The sequence below is a fragment of the Cygnus atratus genome, chromosome 1 (assembly GCF_013377495.2).
Source record: "Cygnus atratus isolate AKBS03 ecotype Queensland, Australia chromosome 1, CAtr_DNAZoo_HiC_assembly, whole genome shotgun sequence".
NCBI classification, from domain to species: Eukaryota; Metazoa; Chordata; class Aves; order Anseriformes; family Anatidae; genus Cygnus; species Cygnus atratus.
In genome coordinates this window covers 151176199-151196150 of record NC_066362.1, presented here as the reverse complement: position 1 = coordinate 151196150, position 19952 = coordinate 151176199, and the positions used below count along the sequence as shown (strand labels likewise).

The 19952-nt window shown below is 37.0% G+C and overlaps 1 protein-coding gene across 13 annotated transcripts in view; it reads right to left on the bottom strand.

Annotated features, from left to right (window-relative positions):
• FGF14 (fibroblast growth factor 14) overlaps positions 1–19952 on the bottom strand; it is a 410241-nt gene that overhangs the window by 125170 nt on the left and 265119 nt on the right. The window contains exon 1 of one of the 13 annotated variants that reach the window (XM_035557097.1): positions 13451–13643. The exons of the other annotated variants lie outside the window; for them this stretch is intronic. Within the exon in view, the coding sequence (XP_035412990.1) occupies positions 13451–13643 (193 nt within the window). Of the gene's footprint in view, positions 1–13450; positions 13644–19952 lie in introns of those variants that run through there. 13 annotated transcript variants of the gene reach the window in all.

The following is a 19952-nucleotide window of genomic DNA, read 5'->3' as shown; positions in this document are numbered from 1 at the left end:
AATAGACAGGGTAATAACCTTCCTGAGTGTTAGCAACACTGAAGTTTCTGATGTTAAAGCAACAGTGTTAAAACTTACAAATGTAAACAAGGCCAGAAGGACATCAGAATTATCAAAAATTAATGCGCATAAATGTACTCTTTTTCTGAAGTGCTAAATGCATTTTTTGTTGTTGTTAAAAGTCTGTTCATGCATATATTTCTGCCAGGGTTACTTCTAATGTGCAGTATTACTCTCAAAGCATTGCTTGCTAGATCTAGTGATGGAATGAGGAGTAAGTTCTGCAGCTTCACATGCCAAAATTAGAATTTCAGTTTTGAAAGATATATGTAACTTCTGTACCTATAGAAACAAGGAACATGGATTCAAAGTGTCTGATTTAGTTTACCAAAATCTTTACAGAAGTGGGTTGTGGCCACAAGCAGGTTTTGTCCTTACAGTCCCAGAATCAACTGACTATATTTTATTTTCCCTTTACAGAAATGAAACCAATTCCAATTACCTGTTTTAATAGCAGAAAACTGTAAGAAAAATAAACTCAGTGAAATACACTGAGGATACAGGAATAAACCTGCAGTTCAGAGCTGTTTCAGTGAATTTCTAGCCCTTCTGTACTACTCATCATTAAATGCCTCTCCACTCCTAGCAGAACCTGACTTTACTGCCAGCTCCACTCCACTGACCAAAATTACATAATTGCCATTAAGTAGTATGTCACAAACAAACTATTACTCCCCTTGGTTTTGTTTTAATATATGAAATTGCAGGAGCATGGCAGATAAGAGGCATTAAAGAACTTGTAAATTAAAAGTTAAAGCTTGACTACTTCATGTTACAGTACTTTTTCAGTAAGTCCTCTATACCCACCATAGGTTTTTTTAGATGAAACAAAATAGGTATACTCATTTTAGTCTTTTCCGTTGGGTAATCAAGTACCTATCCAATGTGGCTATACAGTCCCGCCCAGGGAGGATGTGTGTATCAAAACAGGTTTTGACTGGCAATCCTGTCCTGACAAAACAGAAAATACAGCATACTTACCAGTGTGAAACCCTACAAAACTAAATGTTAGTTTGTTTTCCCAGAAGACAGTAAAGCCATTTTCTGAACAGCTTTGTTTAATAAGTTGTTGGTATTACTACTACAATTTCCAAGCCACAGCTTTTAGGCAGCCAGTGCAGTTTCCAGTCCACTGTAATGTTCTGCTCTTAGGAGCTGCCTATTAAGCAGACCACAAAACACTTCTCTGCTTTTCCTTTTTTTTTTTTTTTTTTTTGAGTACTCTCAAAGTATAGGCATAAGATAGCATGCTTTCCTGTGATTCACTTCTTTTCACAGCTGAGCCAAGGGCAATTAGGTCTCAACTTCATCACAGAGAGAGTCATATCGTTCTCTTCCAGAGTCCAGGTGCTTGTTGAAGCAACATTCCCCACACTGTACACACTTGTCACAAGTATATGGAGCAATCTTAACATCTAATATCATAACTGATCTACATGTGTTACATATTATAGTTGCATCCTGCTGCTAGGAGAGTCAGACCAACTTCTTCTCTCCTTCCTACTGCTTTTCAAATTTAATTTGCAGACAAATAGCTACCCAAGCATAAGCAGCATATAAACACCATGGTATCTGTTTCACTGCTCCCACTGGAGCAAGAAGTGAGACTGAGCACTGTCTGATATTACTGTAAGGAGTAAACAACAGCCCAGCACATCATGGCTAGCCTTTCTTCAGCCTTACATTCACAACACTGGATGACAAAATAAATCCCCATGACTCCAAATGGCAAGAATGAGCAGCTGGATATTGGGATGTTTGGAGAACAATTCTGTTTCCTTTCAAAAGCATCTCTGCTGAAGTTTGCATGCAAAATTTGTGGCAAAGGGCTTTCAGAGCTATAGAAATTCATATTTCTCCTTCTTTTGTGGGAATGCAAATAGGAAAATTTCTCTCTTGCTCCACACATAGAGTCCGAATGACCCCAATAAAGAAAATTAATTTAATCTTCTCACCTTCCACTGAAACAGCTGCTTAGATGCCAGTAAATAAATAGACAAACTGACAATATTCAAAATGAGCTCACCAATCAACTGCCTTACAATTGTTTAAAAAACACTGATCCAGTAAAGAGAGAAGAATAAACATAACAAGCCATGCACTCAAAATGCAGAAAGTCCAATTGCATCCAGAAGAATGACCAAGGGTCAATTCATCATAAAAATGTTCTCTCAAAGCTCAGCAAGAGATACAAGACCAAAAAAGCCTATTATTTCAATAGTTGTCCCCTAAAGACACTTCTCTGTTTCCATGGTAGTAGACAGAAGAGTCCAAAACTGTGCAATTTTCAAGTTACAAGAAAGAGAGAAAGAAAGAAAGAAAGAAAGAAAGAAAGAAAGAAAGAAAGAAAGAAAGAAAGAAAGAAAGAAAGAAGGAAAGAAAGAAATTAAAAAAAGCCTTCATAGGGATAAAAATTCAACTCCATAACCAAATGGAGGCATTCAGGACTCACTGAGCTGTCAACATATTACAGCCACTGTGTGAGACACTGCTGATACTATGGCAGAAGTGAAGAAACATTTTTTCACTTCCTACACAGCTATGACATATCCCTAAAAAAGAACTCTGTATGCCACAATCTATTGGACTCATGATAAGAGTTGTGCCATTAGTGCTCTGGTGTCACATCTGCACTGCTTTAGAAAATAAACAGTATACACCCAAACTGTTTGCATGTGATAGCACAAACCTATCAGGAAATCAGCTAAAACTAACACTAACACAACTGTTACACTGTCAAAAACTAGATGCATTTTGTTTAATTAAATAGATTAATAAATAAAAAATAAAGACTGTCTCTATGGCAGGTCTTTGTTATAGTAGTATTTGTCATGCTTTGTATGATTAATGGCAACAAAAATACCTAAAAAGAAGCAAAACCCTTATGTTGCTTCAGGCTCCAAACTTTTCTGGTTTCCCTACTATAGTGAGAAATGGAAGTTAATCACACTGCTTACATGAGTAGGAAGCCTAAATTCAAAGACAACTGCTCCAAACAACCCCAGTTGTCCTAGATGGCTAGTAGTATCAGTAGAGAAATAATTAAAAAAAAAATTAAAATGACATTCCCTTTCCAGCTTCTCTTAATCTACAAATACTACAATCTTTGGTCACGTTGATTAGATGCATTAATTTACCCTTTCCACACCCTAATAGGGTTGAATTTTCTTAAAGTTTAGCCAAAACTGCAGTGAATGCTTTTGGAATAATAAAATCGGTAATTTACTAGTAATGCATCCGCCTCTCAACGACTTATACTCTATCCTTATGCTACTTCAGTAGAAAAGAGTAGAATACAAGCTTATATTTCTTATACCGATATATCCCTTGCTATATTTAAAACAAATGCCAACTGAAAAAAAAATAAAATACTGATACTGTGTGAAGCTGGTAACGAGCTAAAAAAAAAACATAGAGTTAAGAATCTTTAAGCATAAACATTTTCTTTTTTAAGATCAGATTCACTATGTTCCTCATGCATGTGCCACTGGTGCTGCTCAAACCCTGTTTTTGTTAGTTGTTATTATTGGAACTCTGCAAAGAAATGGAGAGTTTTAGTAAGTCAGATCCCAAATTTTTGTGTTTATTCACAACATAGAATAGGATCTGCCTGGTGATATCCAACAAGCTAGTAATCTGCCCTAATAATCCAACAGAAGTGTTTTATGCCACAGGTTCATTTCAAACATTATGTCTGCCAACATGAAACCTTGGTAAGCAGGGTGATGACTGGCTGATTGAGCTGTACTGAATATGATAAGCAGCCCTGAGATGGCTATTGGCTTGATTCTGCAACTGTCATCACAACAGTGATACAGCTATTAAACCTTAGTTTAACTACAACCAGATTATTCAGGTTTAGATTTTAGCAGTTTTTAACTATACGGAAAACCTGATGTATGTTACACAGAAGAATACTTTTTATAGAGCACTACATTTCAATTTTAAAGATTTCCAAAATCATGTGCACTACATCAAAAATCTGTTTTAGAGTAGTAACATCACAACCTCACAGTCGCTTAACATTACTCAGACAACAGAATTTGCTAAATAAATTTACATCAACAAAGGACTAAAATGTTAATTTTCCTACTTGTACACAAATTGCAAATTAGGGAGCATCTGTCCTTTAGAGCTGGAATTCAAATATTTGTAACTCCTTTTTTCTTAAATATTGCAACCATCAGTGAGGTTCTGTGGAAACAGGTCTCTCACTTGCCCTACCACAAGTCTATGGACATAAGAAATTGAATGATGGTTCATTTTTCTTTGTCAGAAAAACAAAATATAACTGGAAGCAATAATGAAGCGGGATTTACCAACCTAATGCCTATAAGAGTTCAGCTGTAAAGTAACCTCTGCACAAATCCATTCTCAGAGGGGGAAAAAAAAAAAGAAGAAAAAAGGGTTCTCAGAATCCAGACTGTTAATTTAAGTGAGCCAAAATTATGCTAGTAATGAAGGCAAGACTATGGTCTTCATTTTTTAATATTAAAAAAAATGAAGTTATAAATCATCTGTGTACCAGACTTTGTCTGGAGTTTGAGATGAACATAAAAACTGGATACTCAAATAAAGAATATGCATATCAAAAATATGCATATCAAAGAATAACCTGTTTGGTAGTCAAAACTGCTGCTGATGTATATATATATGTATATATTACATATATTATATATGTATATATATATTGTATATATGTGTATATACATGTATATACATGTATACATATGTATATATATATATATGTATAATATATATATATGTATATATTAATAGTTTTCAAACTGGTTCCTTAGGAGGAACATATGTATTTTCAAATGATTATTTTCAAAATATACACAAGCTAAATTAAAAAATATGTATTAGAAACAACAAAGGCTTTCATTTCTTCAGACTACCAGCATCAGCAGGGATACTTTTCTTTCTATTTTTCTATCCCAGGGACAGTATTCTATACAAAAATCACTAACGTATCCTAAGCTATTTTATAGTTAGTCCTGTTTCTTGACACAGTCACCATCCAAGATAACTGAAAAGATCATGAAAAGGAATTAATAGCAGGAGAAATCCATTACTATTTTTTTGTGCATTTCCAAACAAGAAAAGGGAAAGACAGTCATATATAAGTCTTCAACCTGTAATCATGCATGTACATGTCTAAGGGCAAGCATGGATAACAGACGGATGACATAAGTACATCTCCAGGTACAAGCCTGCCCAGAGCTCTAGGACAAGGCTTGCAGTGAACAAAAGGGGAGCCTTGCTAAAATCAAGGAAAGCCATTTTGCCATGCAAACCTTTTTCTCATATCACAGAATGAGATCCTATAGCTGATGCAATTTTATTTTTGTTGGCTTAAATACCACAGTTTAAAATGCTCTTGAGAAAAAATATACACATTTCATGTGTATTTGTTCTGATTACATATCAAGACAAGTGAAAGAAGGAAATAGAGCAATGAAGTTTAAGAGTTCATTTATTTCGTAGTAACTGGAATACAGATTACAGTGGTAAATGTTTCAACTCATCAGAATTTCATATGAAGAGATACAAACCACTAATTAAGGTAGAGGAATTCAAGTCTCAGTTATACATAAACTACACAGATGAAAATTAGAGAAACATCTGTTTAATCTGGACACTGACAATGCATAAGGTAGTTAAGTGTGTGAATTATTAAATGCTCAGTAAATGTTGCAAGATTTTGGACAAGTCATGAACTATAATCTGTGAACTACACAGTTTAGGTTACAAGAAGGAGTAACTGGAGAAAAAATCTTATTTCATTACAATTATGAACATATCAATTTATTAGAAAGCTGTTTTTAAATACAAAGAAGAAGAAAAAATCATGGATTAAAACAAATATAACTCCCCCCACCCAAATACTCAATTTATTTATCCTCTAGCAAACAGAACATTCTTTATGAATTACCAATAAACTTCATACACAAAAATTGTTTGTTCTTATGCAAAGAACACTGTTGGAAATTCTGGAAAGAAAATGTAAATATCATACTGAAATAGACTTATTGTTGGTACTCACTATTTCACTACAGTGTGCTTTTTAAAAAGCACTAACATAGTATAGGTATTATAGATATATAATTTTTACACACACATATATATAGACATATATAAACATATATAAAGATATCTTTCATTCATGCTATGGAAAACGCTAAAATAAAAGCTTAGCATATTTAGTGGAAAATCTATTGCTCCAGTTTTATACTGGTAATTAAGAACATGAATATCTATAATGCTCTAGAAGTACACATTCTTACAAAAACATGTAGAAATACCTATGTGTTATTCCATTAAGGGAGACCTTCGTAGCAGCTCCTACCTCTAAGTTCATAGTTCCATAAGAATCTTTACTGTGAAGAAACCTGCTAACCTTCTAAGTCTAATGTATCTGTTGTTTGCAAAGTGACTTCAAAATCAGTAACAAAGACACCCTGAGGCTTGAAAAGTCCTTTTTCACTGGGACATGAAATTTCATTCAGATTTACATGCACAATGAACCATTAAAAAAAAAAAGAGAGACTGATTTTAAAAAGATCATTACTTTCTTTCTCACGTTTGCACTAAAAAATAAAAATAAAAAATAAAACCCTTAAAATAGTCTAGCAACCAAAAATATACGTTTTGTGGAGCCAGGCTTTAAAGTAACAAAGCAGCAGCAAGCTACACATTAGCTACATCCTGGAGATTACGAAATAATGTAGAAAGCTTTGAAATGTAAATGATAATTAAATACTTTAGAAGGATTTTTTTTTTTTTTTAACTTCTACAGAGAGAAAGACTGTGCTCTTGTGTTTCATTGTATGGAATTATTCTTACATGAAATAAAACTCTTGACAATATTTTAAACAAATGCTGAATTCCATCATTTAGTTATGCTGATTACTGCCCATCGCTATTCTAAACCTGTTTCATTTACAGGAAATTCATAGCACTCTAATTCTGGTGCCTTTGAAAAGGTCTACACCTGGGCAAGGGATTACAAGCAAGACTATGGATTTAATTAAATTGTTTAATTTAGTTACATCCTAGAGACTATCCTTTATCTTAGAGCAAGGATATACTTCACATTCCCATTTCAGTCAACTTTACCTAGCTTCATCTGCGGAAACCTTACTAAGATAGACAATACCATTTTTATTAGCTTGTGTTCACCATTTTATGAAATGGCAACAGAAACAAACTTGCATCCTGAAAACCTCGGGGGAAAAATGTTTCTGTATGTTTTTCAACATAGTACATCCATTCAAATTTTATATCGATCTTTTATCACTTATTTCATTTTTATGTTAGCTTTTCTTTGAGGTGCCAAAATTATCCACCTTTTTTGTTCACATATTTATTTATCTACAGCAACATAAATTATGTAATGTCACATATTTCAGGATATGCCAAAACCATCTATTGTTTGGAACAGAATCAGAATTTGAGTTCTGAGTTTGACTTCTACATACCTCCAACTTGTTCCAGTTATGTATTGCTAAATCCAGGCACCAAAAGCAGCTGGATTCTAACACCAGGAAAGGATATGTTCCCTAATACTCACTTCCATAAAAAATATATTGGAAGATCAAAACTTCATCACATTAAGGTTACTCTCTGATTTATATAATTGAAATGCAAAACTAAATGTAAACAAACTTTATGGTCTACAACACAATGAAAATAGGTTGCAGATTTGAGGTCACAATAGAGAAATTCAGGGCTTTACTAATTTTCTCATCCTTTTCTACCACAAAATATAGTATCATCTATTCCTTGTATTTTCACACCACTCAGAGTATGGCAGAACGTAAAATCTGAATTAGCACTAACTACTCTAAAGAACAAAAATGTACCAGTTTCAAAGAGTCTCAGAAAAAACTGATGTCACAGTAAGAATATATGCAATTGGGGTATATTTTCCTATGTATTACTAACTCTCTAATATTTGCCAAAGGTAAAAATGAGCTTACATATAACCAACTAAGGCAGGCCTCTATTCACTTGTTCAAAAAAAAAGGTATCTCATCTCACAGTTCTGTGCATTCTTATCAGTTATGTTTAAACTCTAAATCGAAAGACTTTAACAGCAAAGTTTTCTGCAGTAAACATTTTGATTGTTAGCTCTGTATTTAAATTTATTACTGCCACTAATAGATCAGTGAAACTAATAGATCATATATTTTTAAAAGTCTTTAAATACAGCACAAAAAACTGATCTCACCTACAATGTTTCTATCAGTATATTACCACGAAACAGAAACTGCCTGTACTGAAATCTCCCTTAATATAACACTTAACCAGATAAATTATTTCTGTAATAAGTTTAATAGGTACAATACCTGATACACCTTCTAAAAACAAAACAAACAAACAACAACAACAAAAAAAAAAAACAGAACACTATGTGTGGAATGAAACTGCCTGAACTTTGGAGATCCAGCAAGATCACACAAGAATAAAGAGCTAATTTGCAAATGAAAAGTTAAGTCAGCAATTACAAAGTGTAGAGTGTGAAAAGTGATGATTGTGATGATAGGAAAAGTGAAATTTGTTTTCTTCCAATTTTACATGTACTCCAGATAAGCAAAATTCCTGAGGCAAATAAATGTAGACCAATGTTTATCAGGAAGAAAAAATGATAAAAAATACACAGTCCTTTACAGATGAAACAAGCGAGGAATTCAAGCCAAAACAACTATGATTTCAAAGAAATCTTAACATGCAACTACTACCAAACAGGATGTTTAGAAAACATACATTAAAATACTTACTGCTCTCTGAAATTATCTGATTTCTACTTTCAGCATAATATTTTAAGATATACTATGTTTATAGTTAAGTTTTTCTACTCGCTTGACATTAAGATAAGAAATATTTTGAAATAACTTTGGTACAGCACTACACGTAGGTTAAAGGCCCACAAAATTCTTTCACTAATGTTTGAGATATTCTTAAAAACCAATGGTCCCTAAAATTATGTTACCATTTAAAAGTTCTCTTTCCCAATTTCCTCTCAAAAACCTCTCATTCATCACTTTTAGAGCCACTAAGACCAATTCAGTATAAGAGAATTACAGTCCAGCCATTATTAAATTTCTTTTTAAAGCCTCTGTTAGCAAGAACAGAGTCTATATGAAATACTGAATGTATGGAAAAGAAAACTTGACACTCTGTCTAGCAGACCACACATTTAAAAAATAAATTTTAAATATGCTTATAATATTTTACATAAGAAATAGAGTATTTATACATTTTCAATTAGTGATGAGCATTCAATCCCTCGAATAGATAAAAAAAAGATTTTAAAATAAATGTTCTTTTATATACACAGTTAAGATGAGGTCATTAGTTCCAAAAGGGTTGTGGGTTAACCAATTTCATTAGAAGAAAAATATTTAAGAATTAACAACACTAGCTAAACACCCAGCAAAAACACCTGCATTTTCTAGGTTTTATACTTAGACAATGCAGAAACCATGGGCTTTACTGAGCTGTTAAGAATAATTAACTCCAGAGACAGTCACACAGAAAAGTGCAGTTACAGGTTGTGGTCCAAGGAAACTTCAAACAAGCCAGATCATCCAAAGATTGGAGTTAATGGATTGGAATTCTATGCAGGTTCTTAAGTTTCCAGAAACGAGGCATGTCCACATACATTCCATTTATATCATTCTACATGTAAGGAGAACTAAAAACTACTTCAGGCATTATGTCTATGGGGAATTATCTATATCCAAAATTATGGGCCACTCCCACATATGCCTCAAAACATTAATTGATATTCTGAGGATTTTTCCAAAAATGCTTTCTTCGGAGAATTAAATTACCTTTGTAGATGCAATAAAATCTAATCAGCGCATTTTCTGAACATGTTCCCTGGGTTTTTCTTTCTCATAAATATTAATATACAAAATCAGAGGCCAAGTCATTCCAGAATTTATACACTGTATGTATAAATTTAGAACTCTAAATGTGGTATTAACACAGAGAAACACTAAACATTGCACTTGGTTTTTAATACATTTAAATGTTGCATATTTTCCAGTAAAATAATCTCAAGAGACTTAATTAAACAAATGATGACTGTTCAGATTAGCAAAGAAGCTACATTTGAAGATGAAAATATACACTAAGAAGTTAGAATTTGCACTTAGTGGCAATCATACGTTTTTAATCTCTGTACACTGTAGGTGCATGAGGTAAAGTACTGGCTTTTGTTTTCTTCCTGTTATTGGATAGTCCCAGGTTATATTAGGTTATTTCCCATAACGACCTAAAATTTTGTCTGTCAAGCATTCCATTTGTGATTATATTAACATAAATTGGGAAACAATTGGAATTGAACAATCTCTAATCCAGAAGAAGAGGACGATTTATAAGTAATTGATGTCTGGCATCAATGTCAGGGAAGATCTTGGCTTCATGGCTACCTGAAAATTAATGACAGTGATTTCTTCTGCAGATGACAAGTAGAATAAAATGAAGATGAGATAAATTTGAAATATCATAATACTAAACAATATGAACCCAAGCTGTCTGGTGAATGAAAGTGGTTTCACCTATTCAGTAGCTTACCAGACAAGTTTTTCACAGAAATCACTTTGATTACCAGTCTAATTCATTAGCCAAGATTTAGAAAAGCTGTTTAAAATTACCACTGCATCTATCACTGGAGCCAGTATATAAGCAAATAAAAATACTACCCTTTACCCTGAGTGAGCTCCTGGATCTTTCTTTTATGCTACCCTTCCTAACTGTTAGTCTTCCAAAACATATTTCTAAAAGAAGAACTATGCACAGAAAATTAGTCACAACAGAAAAAATATCACATTCAATTAGATATGCATATGATATTATTGTGTTATATATTTATAATAACTTGATTTGTGCACAAATAAATCCCACTCAGCAAAAGTATTATCAGGAATTTTTAAAGAAGAGTTTAGAAATAAAGAATATTTTCAAAAGTTTGCTAACATCTTGGTAAGTGTGCATATATTGTGTATTTGTCTATCACGTACATATGTATACACAAGAGAAAATGTATATTTTGAATTTAAAAAGCAGCATATCTAGGTTTTGCTGTCTATTTTAAAGATGGGTAGACATCTATTTTTCATATGGAAGTACTTTACAAAGCAAAACACTTTTAACTCCATGTGTCTAGCTTTTACTGATATATGTTAAAGATATTTTATCTATACTTCTACACTTCCATTGAACTGAATGAAGAAGCTACAGATTGTTTGTCACATTTCGGTTATCTCATTTTTCACAATGTTCTCATGACACTCTGTATATCATCTACATAAGATTTATTTGTCAGAATTCCATAGTGCCTTTCTGACAACAGATGTTTTGAAATGCATCCTGTTTTGCTTGGCAAAGACTTATTCGGATGGGTTTGACAGTAAATTTCAGTGAAGAATTCAGCAATCATTTAACTCTGGTTAGGTAAACTAACTCTGGTTAGGTAAACTAAAAAGTGACTCACATAAATATTAATTTCTATATAAATTGCACATTTAAAGCAACCAACTTGTTTAATTGTTTCTTCAGCTTCCCTCCTAATAGCATACAACTTTGAATCCACAGGTACTCCAAATATCACTCTATGAATCATGAAAGGTAAAGTTCATACACAGTAAAAGGCATAATAGTATTTTTTCAGAAGGAATTATTGGATGAACAGTAATTCCAAGACCTTTGCATAAATAAATGAACTTCACCATATCTCCATTTGAATGATTCTTAGAGGAAATTATGTTTGATGCGACAGACTTTACAAGTGAACAGCCCTTATTCCAATCATTCTTTTAGAAATCATCTGTATGAGTGGTATGGGTTACAGGTAAGATACATACTAACCAAATTCCCTTATTCAAGCGTGACACAAAGTGCCTTATGAAAAAGGAATGAATGAAGAAGGATGAGTTTGGAAGTCTCTTTTAAGCTTCATCCTTCCTAAGAAAATGTTTGCATTTCAGTGCTGAGAGGTAGTCAGTTAGGAAATCCTCATAAACTTGTTCTCATGCACAAATATCACATACATAAATCCACCATTATAAACCAAGTACTCGAGTCTTCTTATGAAGTCTAGTCTTCTCTCACATGCAGACTGCCTAAAAATAAGCCTGCATCGAATTTACCACTGACATGCAGGGAAAGCGATAACTGATCTTCCCAGTATCACTTACCACTTTACTATCTAAAAATGGCAAGATTTAGGTTACATTAGAAGTTATAAGAAATAATTCTTATAGTAATAGAGCCATGTAAAAATAAAATTGGATTTATTTTGACAATGTATGATATTTCAAATATGAAGCATGGGAAAAAAAAAAGGAGAGATTGATTAAGGCAGATCATTAATTGTGCTTCTTAAAATTACCTTCCAAGCCAGCTTAAAAAGGAGATATAGTATACATACCAAACTACAACACATGGTGGCATTCTCTAATGTAACAGTATAGCTTGCACTTCATCTTTGACTGGTATTATCCACGTTTTGAGTTATATTTAAGATTGTCACTCTTCGTGATACAATTCTTTTGTTTTAAAACTACTTGTTTCCTGAGAATGAGTACAAAATAAGTCATCACAAGTTCTGAACACTGTTGAATATTGAGTATCACAAAATAAGAACAACTAGGGAAGTCGTGTTATCGCTTAACTCCTTTTATGCCTAGTGTCCAGACACAAAGTAGTGATAAAAGGCAGTCCCTGTGGTACCGGTTTTAGACATGTTGGGCTTGTTGACTACTTGCCATCTACCCAGGACTGTCTGCCAAACTTCCTCATCTCTACTCAGAAACCCTAACTTGGAAGAGCAGTGGGAAGGCAGACACACAGAGGGGGATGCAAACATGGGCTCCCAAGGCTGCCAACCATGACATATTTCTTACTTTCGTAATTCGGAAGTTACCGTTTCCTGCTGCTCAGGGCAGCTGGAGTGGGCACCGCTACAGGCTGTATGGCAAAACCACTCAAGCAGCTTAACAAAGGGACTCATTAGCGACGGCTCCCTCGAATTGTCTTCCCAGACACCGGACACATGGAAGGCTTTACGCGCCGTTTACTATTCGTCCTTACAACCACACCAAAAAAAATTTAAAAAAAAATCAAAGGGAGAAAGGGAGATGTGGTGATGCGGGTGGGGTAAGGCGACTCGCCGCAAGCCGCCACCTCGCCCAAGGAGACCTCCGGAGCTCCGGATCCCGCGGCCGGAGCCCAAACCCGCGGCTGAAAGGAAGCCCCAGGAGGGGGCAGCCGGAGCCAGGGAGGGGCCCCCCTCGCCCGGGAAGTTTGTGGCCACAGGTCGCCCCCCCCCCCCCCCCCCCCCCCCCCCCGGCTGCTCCCGGCCCCAGGGACGCACCTTGGCGCCGCAACCTCCGCTTCTTGAGCCCGAAGATGCGGACCTTGGAGAAAATGTCCACCAGGTTGCCGTTGCAGAGCCCGCGGTTCTTGCTGGGGCTGTTCCGCCTCCTGCTGGCCGAGGGCCGGTCCCAGTGCTGCTCCCTCGCCTGCCGCTTCTGGCGGATCAAGCCGCTGGCGATGGCCGCTGCCATGGCTGCTCGCCGGCTCGCCCGCGACGGGCAGGGGGGCGGGCGGCGGGGCGCTCAGGCCCGGCGGGGACCCATCCCCGGGGGCAGCGGGCTAGCGAGAGCCTCCCTCCTTCCCTCCGGGACGAGGGGCGGCTGCAGGGGGGAAGCACCCCCGCCCCGCTACCCCGCAGGAGCTGCGCTGCCGCCGGGGGTCACCGCATGGGCGCCCCACCGCCCTGCCCCGGCGGCTGCGGGCGGAGGGGCGCGGAGCGAGGCGGGCTCGGGGCAGAGCAGCGCTCCGCGGAGTCCCGCTCGGACCGGGGGCTTCGTCTCCCCCCGCCTCAGTTGCCCCCTCTCAGCCCCGCGCTGCCGCCGCTCGCTCGCCCGCCGCTGCCATCGGAGCGGCTCCGGGCGGCTACCGCCGCCACCTCTTGCAGGCTCCCGCCTGATGATTGCCAAGTGCTTCGGAAATCAGCATCTGGAGAGAGCAATCTCCTTCTCCTGGGAGAGCTGTAATCACAGCTCTTCAGTCCCACCCCGCTCCAGCCTCCCTACACACGCACACGCACACACACACCGCACACACACGCACCGCTGGAGCTTTTTTGTCCTCCCGAGCCGAGGGGCGGTGAGGGTAAAGGGGGTGGAGGAGGGACGGGAGAAAGGCAGGAGAATAAAGAAAAAGGGCCGAGGGGCGGGAGGTGTCGTTGACGCCTTTTTCTTGTGGGAAACGGCGAGTTCCCAGCGGATCCCCCACCAGCAGCCGCTACTCCCCCTTTAGCTCTCCGGGGTGCTCCCCCAGACACCCTCGCAAACACGCACACCTTCACGCCAGCTACCTCGCACTCCCTCCGACACCTTCGCAGCGGCTCCCTGCCGCCCTGCATCCCCCGACGCCTTCCCTCATCCCCCCGAGCCTCCCTGGGCGCCGCCCGGCTCTGCTGCCCGCAGCCAGGGCACGGAGGAGGGTGGGGAGGGGGTCTCCGGCGGGGATGCCGACTGAGCAACCCCCTCTGCTCGCCAAACGGAGCACGAAGCCCGGGAACGGGGGTGAGCGGCGGTGACCCGCCGACAGAGTCGACCAGCCAAACCAATCCCCCACCAGGCGCGGCTTTACACAAATATCTCCTCCGTGCCTAAGCCGGAGATGCTCTGGGGGCAGAGGACGGCGGGAAGAAGGACCGCGGTCCCTGCAGGGCAGCCCACCCCGCCGCAGCCCCTCTCCCGGCCAGCCCGCCCGGAGCTGGGCAGGGCACGCGGGTGCGCCTCGCACGGTGGCGGTCCCACGAGCAGGGGGGTCCTGTCGCATGGGAAGGATTCAGAGCAGTGAGAAAGAAACACTCCTACGCAGCCGAAGGGACCTTCCACCGAAACCAGCATGCGCTCATGGTCTATACCAAGCCTATACCAAGAGCAGACTTTTAACTCGGAACGTAATCTGTTTTCGGAGGTTTCAGAAATGATGAAGGATTTCCCTAGGGCACCCACAAACAGACACAGCAGGTAGATTTATTGATCACCATCATAATGTAAAAATAAAATTCTTTCTTAGCGTTTTTTCATAATCTACATCTTGGAGCCCTTGAGCCGTCACTAGTCAGGCTTGTTAGATACTGAGTCTCTGCCCCAATGAGTTCACAAACAACACAGGTGGTAACTACTATGTAAAATATCACTTCTCATCCTTTTTCTTTATTTTTTTTTCATGTTGGGTCATCTCCCATTTCAAATAAGGGCTCAATGTTTTTCAGGTTTACTTTCTGCTAGTCTAATGGTGAAACTTCCTGAAGTTGTAACTAAATACAGAAATAATGTAGAGTTATCCTACAGGGAAAGGCTTGCACAGGCAGATACAACAAAACAAACATATAGCCCTTATACTCTCGTCAAAGTGCTCTACTTTCTAGTTAGATGCCTTTTTCAAAAACAATAAATCAAACAAAAACAACTAGAAGCATTGAAGTGTAAATATGCATCCGGAATAATTCACATCTAGAATATTTCACTGTTTTTCGATATAGAACCTGTAGGTGTATTGTAAACAAGTAGGTTCTTGTTTCAGTGGAGGCTTCAGCATTTCCGATATTGACCATTATTTCCTACATCTTTTAATCTATGAAGGACTATTTTTATACAAAGGGCAAAAGTTTATGAAAGGAGCTCCCTTATACAGGGATTTTGTATTAATTCTAGACCAACTAGGAGCAGAACATGCACAATCGGATCTGGATAATACATTTTAATTCTATTTAAAAGTGTCTCTAAAGAGATTCAGCTAAAACACTCACACTGGATTCTCCGTCTGGCAGTTTTTACAGAGCAGCAATTTCCTTGTAACTGCTACAATTACCTTAACTAATGCAATTAAAGTGAGGGCTATTTTTTAGTTTTTTTACATTTACAGTTGACTGTGCTAGTTTTGCATTAGGCTTCTTTTTTTTTTTTTTTTTTCCCCATATTTCCCAGAAAGTGGGCAAGACATAGTGTTGACTTCTGTAGGTCTTTGTCTAGGTGTAGATGCTCCAGAGGGACTCCCACCGGCCCGGCTCGGCCCCTGCCTTCAGCACCATGGACAGCCGCAGGAAGCCCGACGGCGGGTGGCCCTGGGACGTCGTCCCCTGCCTACAAGGGAGGAGGTTACAGGACACAGCCCACAGACCTGGCTCCTGGCTCCAAACAAAGGAAGGAATGAGAGGGAGTGAAATAAAGCCCATCCCACTGTTATCTTGAATTTTCAGAGGAATTTAGGAATGGTATACAAACAGCCCTAATTTTTGTGTGTGAGACTCCCTCTGTAAAGTTCCACGTTCTTTTGCCCTGTACTATCCATGATACTACCCACTCTATATTATCTATTACTCTCATTCTATTTCCATAGTTTCCTTCAAATACTGGACCTTTGCCAAAACACCCTAACATTTATCAACATTATGATGCTCGGGGTCATGGCCAAAGAACGAAGATAAAGATGGGCAGCATGCCTATAAACAAGAGAAGATGTGTTTCTTAATGCAGAGATCAAAAACAATAGCTTTCCACTTGCATCTCAGAAATGCAGAGCAGTTGTTTACTGTTTGAGGTTTTGCAAAGAAAACTCAAGAGAGCCATCTGCTGTCTTAACCTGTGATAAAATGTGTGCAATTCTAGTCAAAGTGAAGCTTTTCCTAACAGATGGATTGTAGAAGTAGGAACATATCTGCTATCTTAATGACTAGTAAATGCATAAGATTATGCATTGAGGACAAATGGAAATATCTCAGTTATAACATTTGCTACATTAAAATAGAGTTTTATTTCTGATTAACAAAATTCTCAATGTGCAAACAAATGATTTAAAGCAAAAGAGGGAATTTTCAATACTCTTCATTTTTCCATCTGTTCATTTCTAACTACTAACTTATAGATTTCAGGAGTCTACTAAAATAAAAAAAAATAATAATAAAAAAGATTTTTTAAAATTACTTGTTTTAATGAATTTTTGAGAAAAGCATTCACCATATAAAGTGTATGTGAAATACTTGTTTTACCATATATTAGGATATGAAACCATATTTTTTTCTTAATTTTATTTTTGGCTATATTTCTAGGGACAAAACTTTTCCCATTTCATCTAATTTTAAATGTAAATTATAATGTGTCATTTTCAGGCATCAAAGCTTAATAAGTGAAAATGTACACCATTAATATTTGTGTATATTCATGTACTAGTGGTACATAGAATGTTTTTATAGGAGCTTCCATTTTAAAAAAAAAGATTCTATACTTTAAATTGTATCCTAACATAGATCTATAGGCTGCAAAATTTACAGAATCAAAACCGTCAAACTGTCATCGTTATGGTTTAAAAGCTGTGTTCCTCTCTCTCTCTTTGTCCACTTTGTGTATGTTCTCAATTGTTTTGGATAAGGTTACAAGCTACAGATTCATTTCTGGCCAGTACAGGTATGAAGACTGTTCTTCCTTTCATAATTCATTTCAATATAAACAAAAAGGTATTACCATAGGTATGTTTCCACCTACACAAACTCAGCCCATGTTTCCTCCTCCCAGATACCCTGAAACCATTCCACATATCAAAAACAAACAAATAAAATCAGAAAAAATGCACCCTAAGAAAAACACCCCAAAGTCCTAACAAGCATAGATTTTTCTAGAAGTGTAAAATGCCAGATTATTTCATTGCTGCTAAAGATGATTTAGTTTCATGAGAGCTAATTTTTATTACATTTTATGGCCAAGAGTAGACAAACACAGCCTGCTTATCTGGCTAAATAACTTAGAACGTGATGCTGTAAATCCATCTTATTTTATATTCTAGAACCAATTAGTCAAGTATTGTGAATCTAGAAGTTCTTTTGGACTCTGAAGAGCTGAAGATCATTTTGTATCCCTGAAAAAGCAATTATTATTTTTTTGAAGACAGTCTGTGCTATAGTTGCAAAGAAGATTAATTCCTTACCCCTTAAGCTTTCTTTCAAACTGGGAAGGCTTCTTTGGGAGTAAAAGTACCTGTCTAGTCATAACAATAGCAAGGTATGCGTAAAAGTACATCTGGGCAATTGAGAAATTTTAATGTCATTCCAAGAAAAGATGTCTCAGCAGTGAAAAATACTTGTTTATAAATTCTGAAGGATGAATTGAATCAACATTCCAGTATGTTCAGTGAGACAGCAGACTGATTACCACAGTGCTAGGCTTCTGATTCTGAACATTTGTCAGTACTGATCAAAATTATTAAAGGTTGCTGATAATTTTGGTGGAACATAATTCAAGTGTCTAAATTCAATTTACATATCAAATCAAATACCTATCATACTTATCAAATTCTGCATAATGAAATGGCAAGGAAAATTGATACAGTTCTATGGAAAGGATTATTCATGTAACTACAAACTTGTATCTGCCTGAGGTATGCAATGTGTTTACACAGAGGGGAGAGTGGGTGTTGGAAAGCAACAGTAACTTCTAATTCTTTATTTTTCTTCGAGGACAAAGCTAGAATAAGAGATATAACTGAATGACTTGAATAAGACAGAAGAAATATGTCCAAGGGTTTACTCTATAGGCAGCTGGGTGTTTAGTTTTTAAACATTAACAACATAGAAAAATATTTGTTGACATAAAAGGTCATATTTGTTGAGAACATACCAGTATGAACATATGAAATGATAGATAATACATGTTGCTTTTTTTTTTAGAAAGCTGAAGTGCTTTCCATGCTTATAATAAGATGAATATTGTTATCCAATGAGGTTTAAACAGTTTAAATTAGTTCAGTTTTATGTGTTCATGCATTATTGTAAACCTATCCAAAGACAATCCACTGTGAAGTGCTTCAATTTAAAATCCTTAATGCCCCAAACACTTGATGCTGATTAGACTTAGTATTAGTAAACTTAGACATTAGTATTAAGAATGAAGTTTATTAAACATGCTAATATACTTCAGAATTTGAATATCTGTGCTTTTACACTGCTCTGTATTAAAGGCACTCAACTTTCATCTCAAGGTGCACTCAAGGAGCCAAATCCATACCTGCTAAACTGTACTGATTGCATATGAAGTCCTATGTAATATATATATATACACGTATATATATTGAAAAAAAGTGAATCCCTTTAAATAAGATGAAAGTAAGTTTCCAGTATGTGGTTTAGAAGACTGCACATGTTTTATCCAACTTCTCCACAGGCTTTAGACTTACTCAACTTTATGTATCCAAATAATTAGACAATCTGTTAATGAGTAATTAATGTATATATATATATAAAAAAAATCTGCCATGTAAGAAAGTCCTATATTAGGTTACTGGTTATGCAGAGAACTATCGAAAACTAAACATTAATATGCATAACATATAAGGAAGTAAGAGCCATTATATCAGCTCAGTGCCAATTGCTTAGCTAATGCAATAAATCTTATACATCAACCAATTTTTTCCAAACATGATCTGGGATATATCTGCAACTCAAAGAAATAAGTACATGTTAATTACATGTAAGTAAGGATTCGGTTTCATTTAGGGAACTGAATAAAATTGTCTGGTAGATGACAAATAGGACAACACTGAACATTATTATTGGGTTGTTTTTTATAAATTACATATTTTGAAATTGCTTAGCCTTGCTTTTGCTTTTTTGACTTTGCTTTCCTTCCTCTCAATAGCATTGATTATATTGTAGCAATGAGTCTCATGAATAGTGACAACTCAAGGAATATACCTGTTTTAATTGCTTAAATTTTCATGTTCATTTCTGTTTTTCTGTTAGCTAACTCTTCATTCTTCTACAGTGAAAAGAAAAGTGAATAGAGATTCTCACAGTATTTTCACAA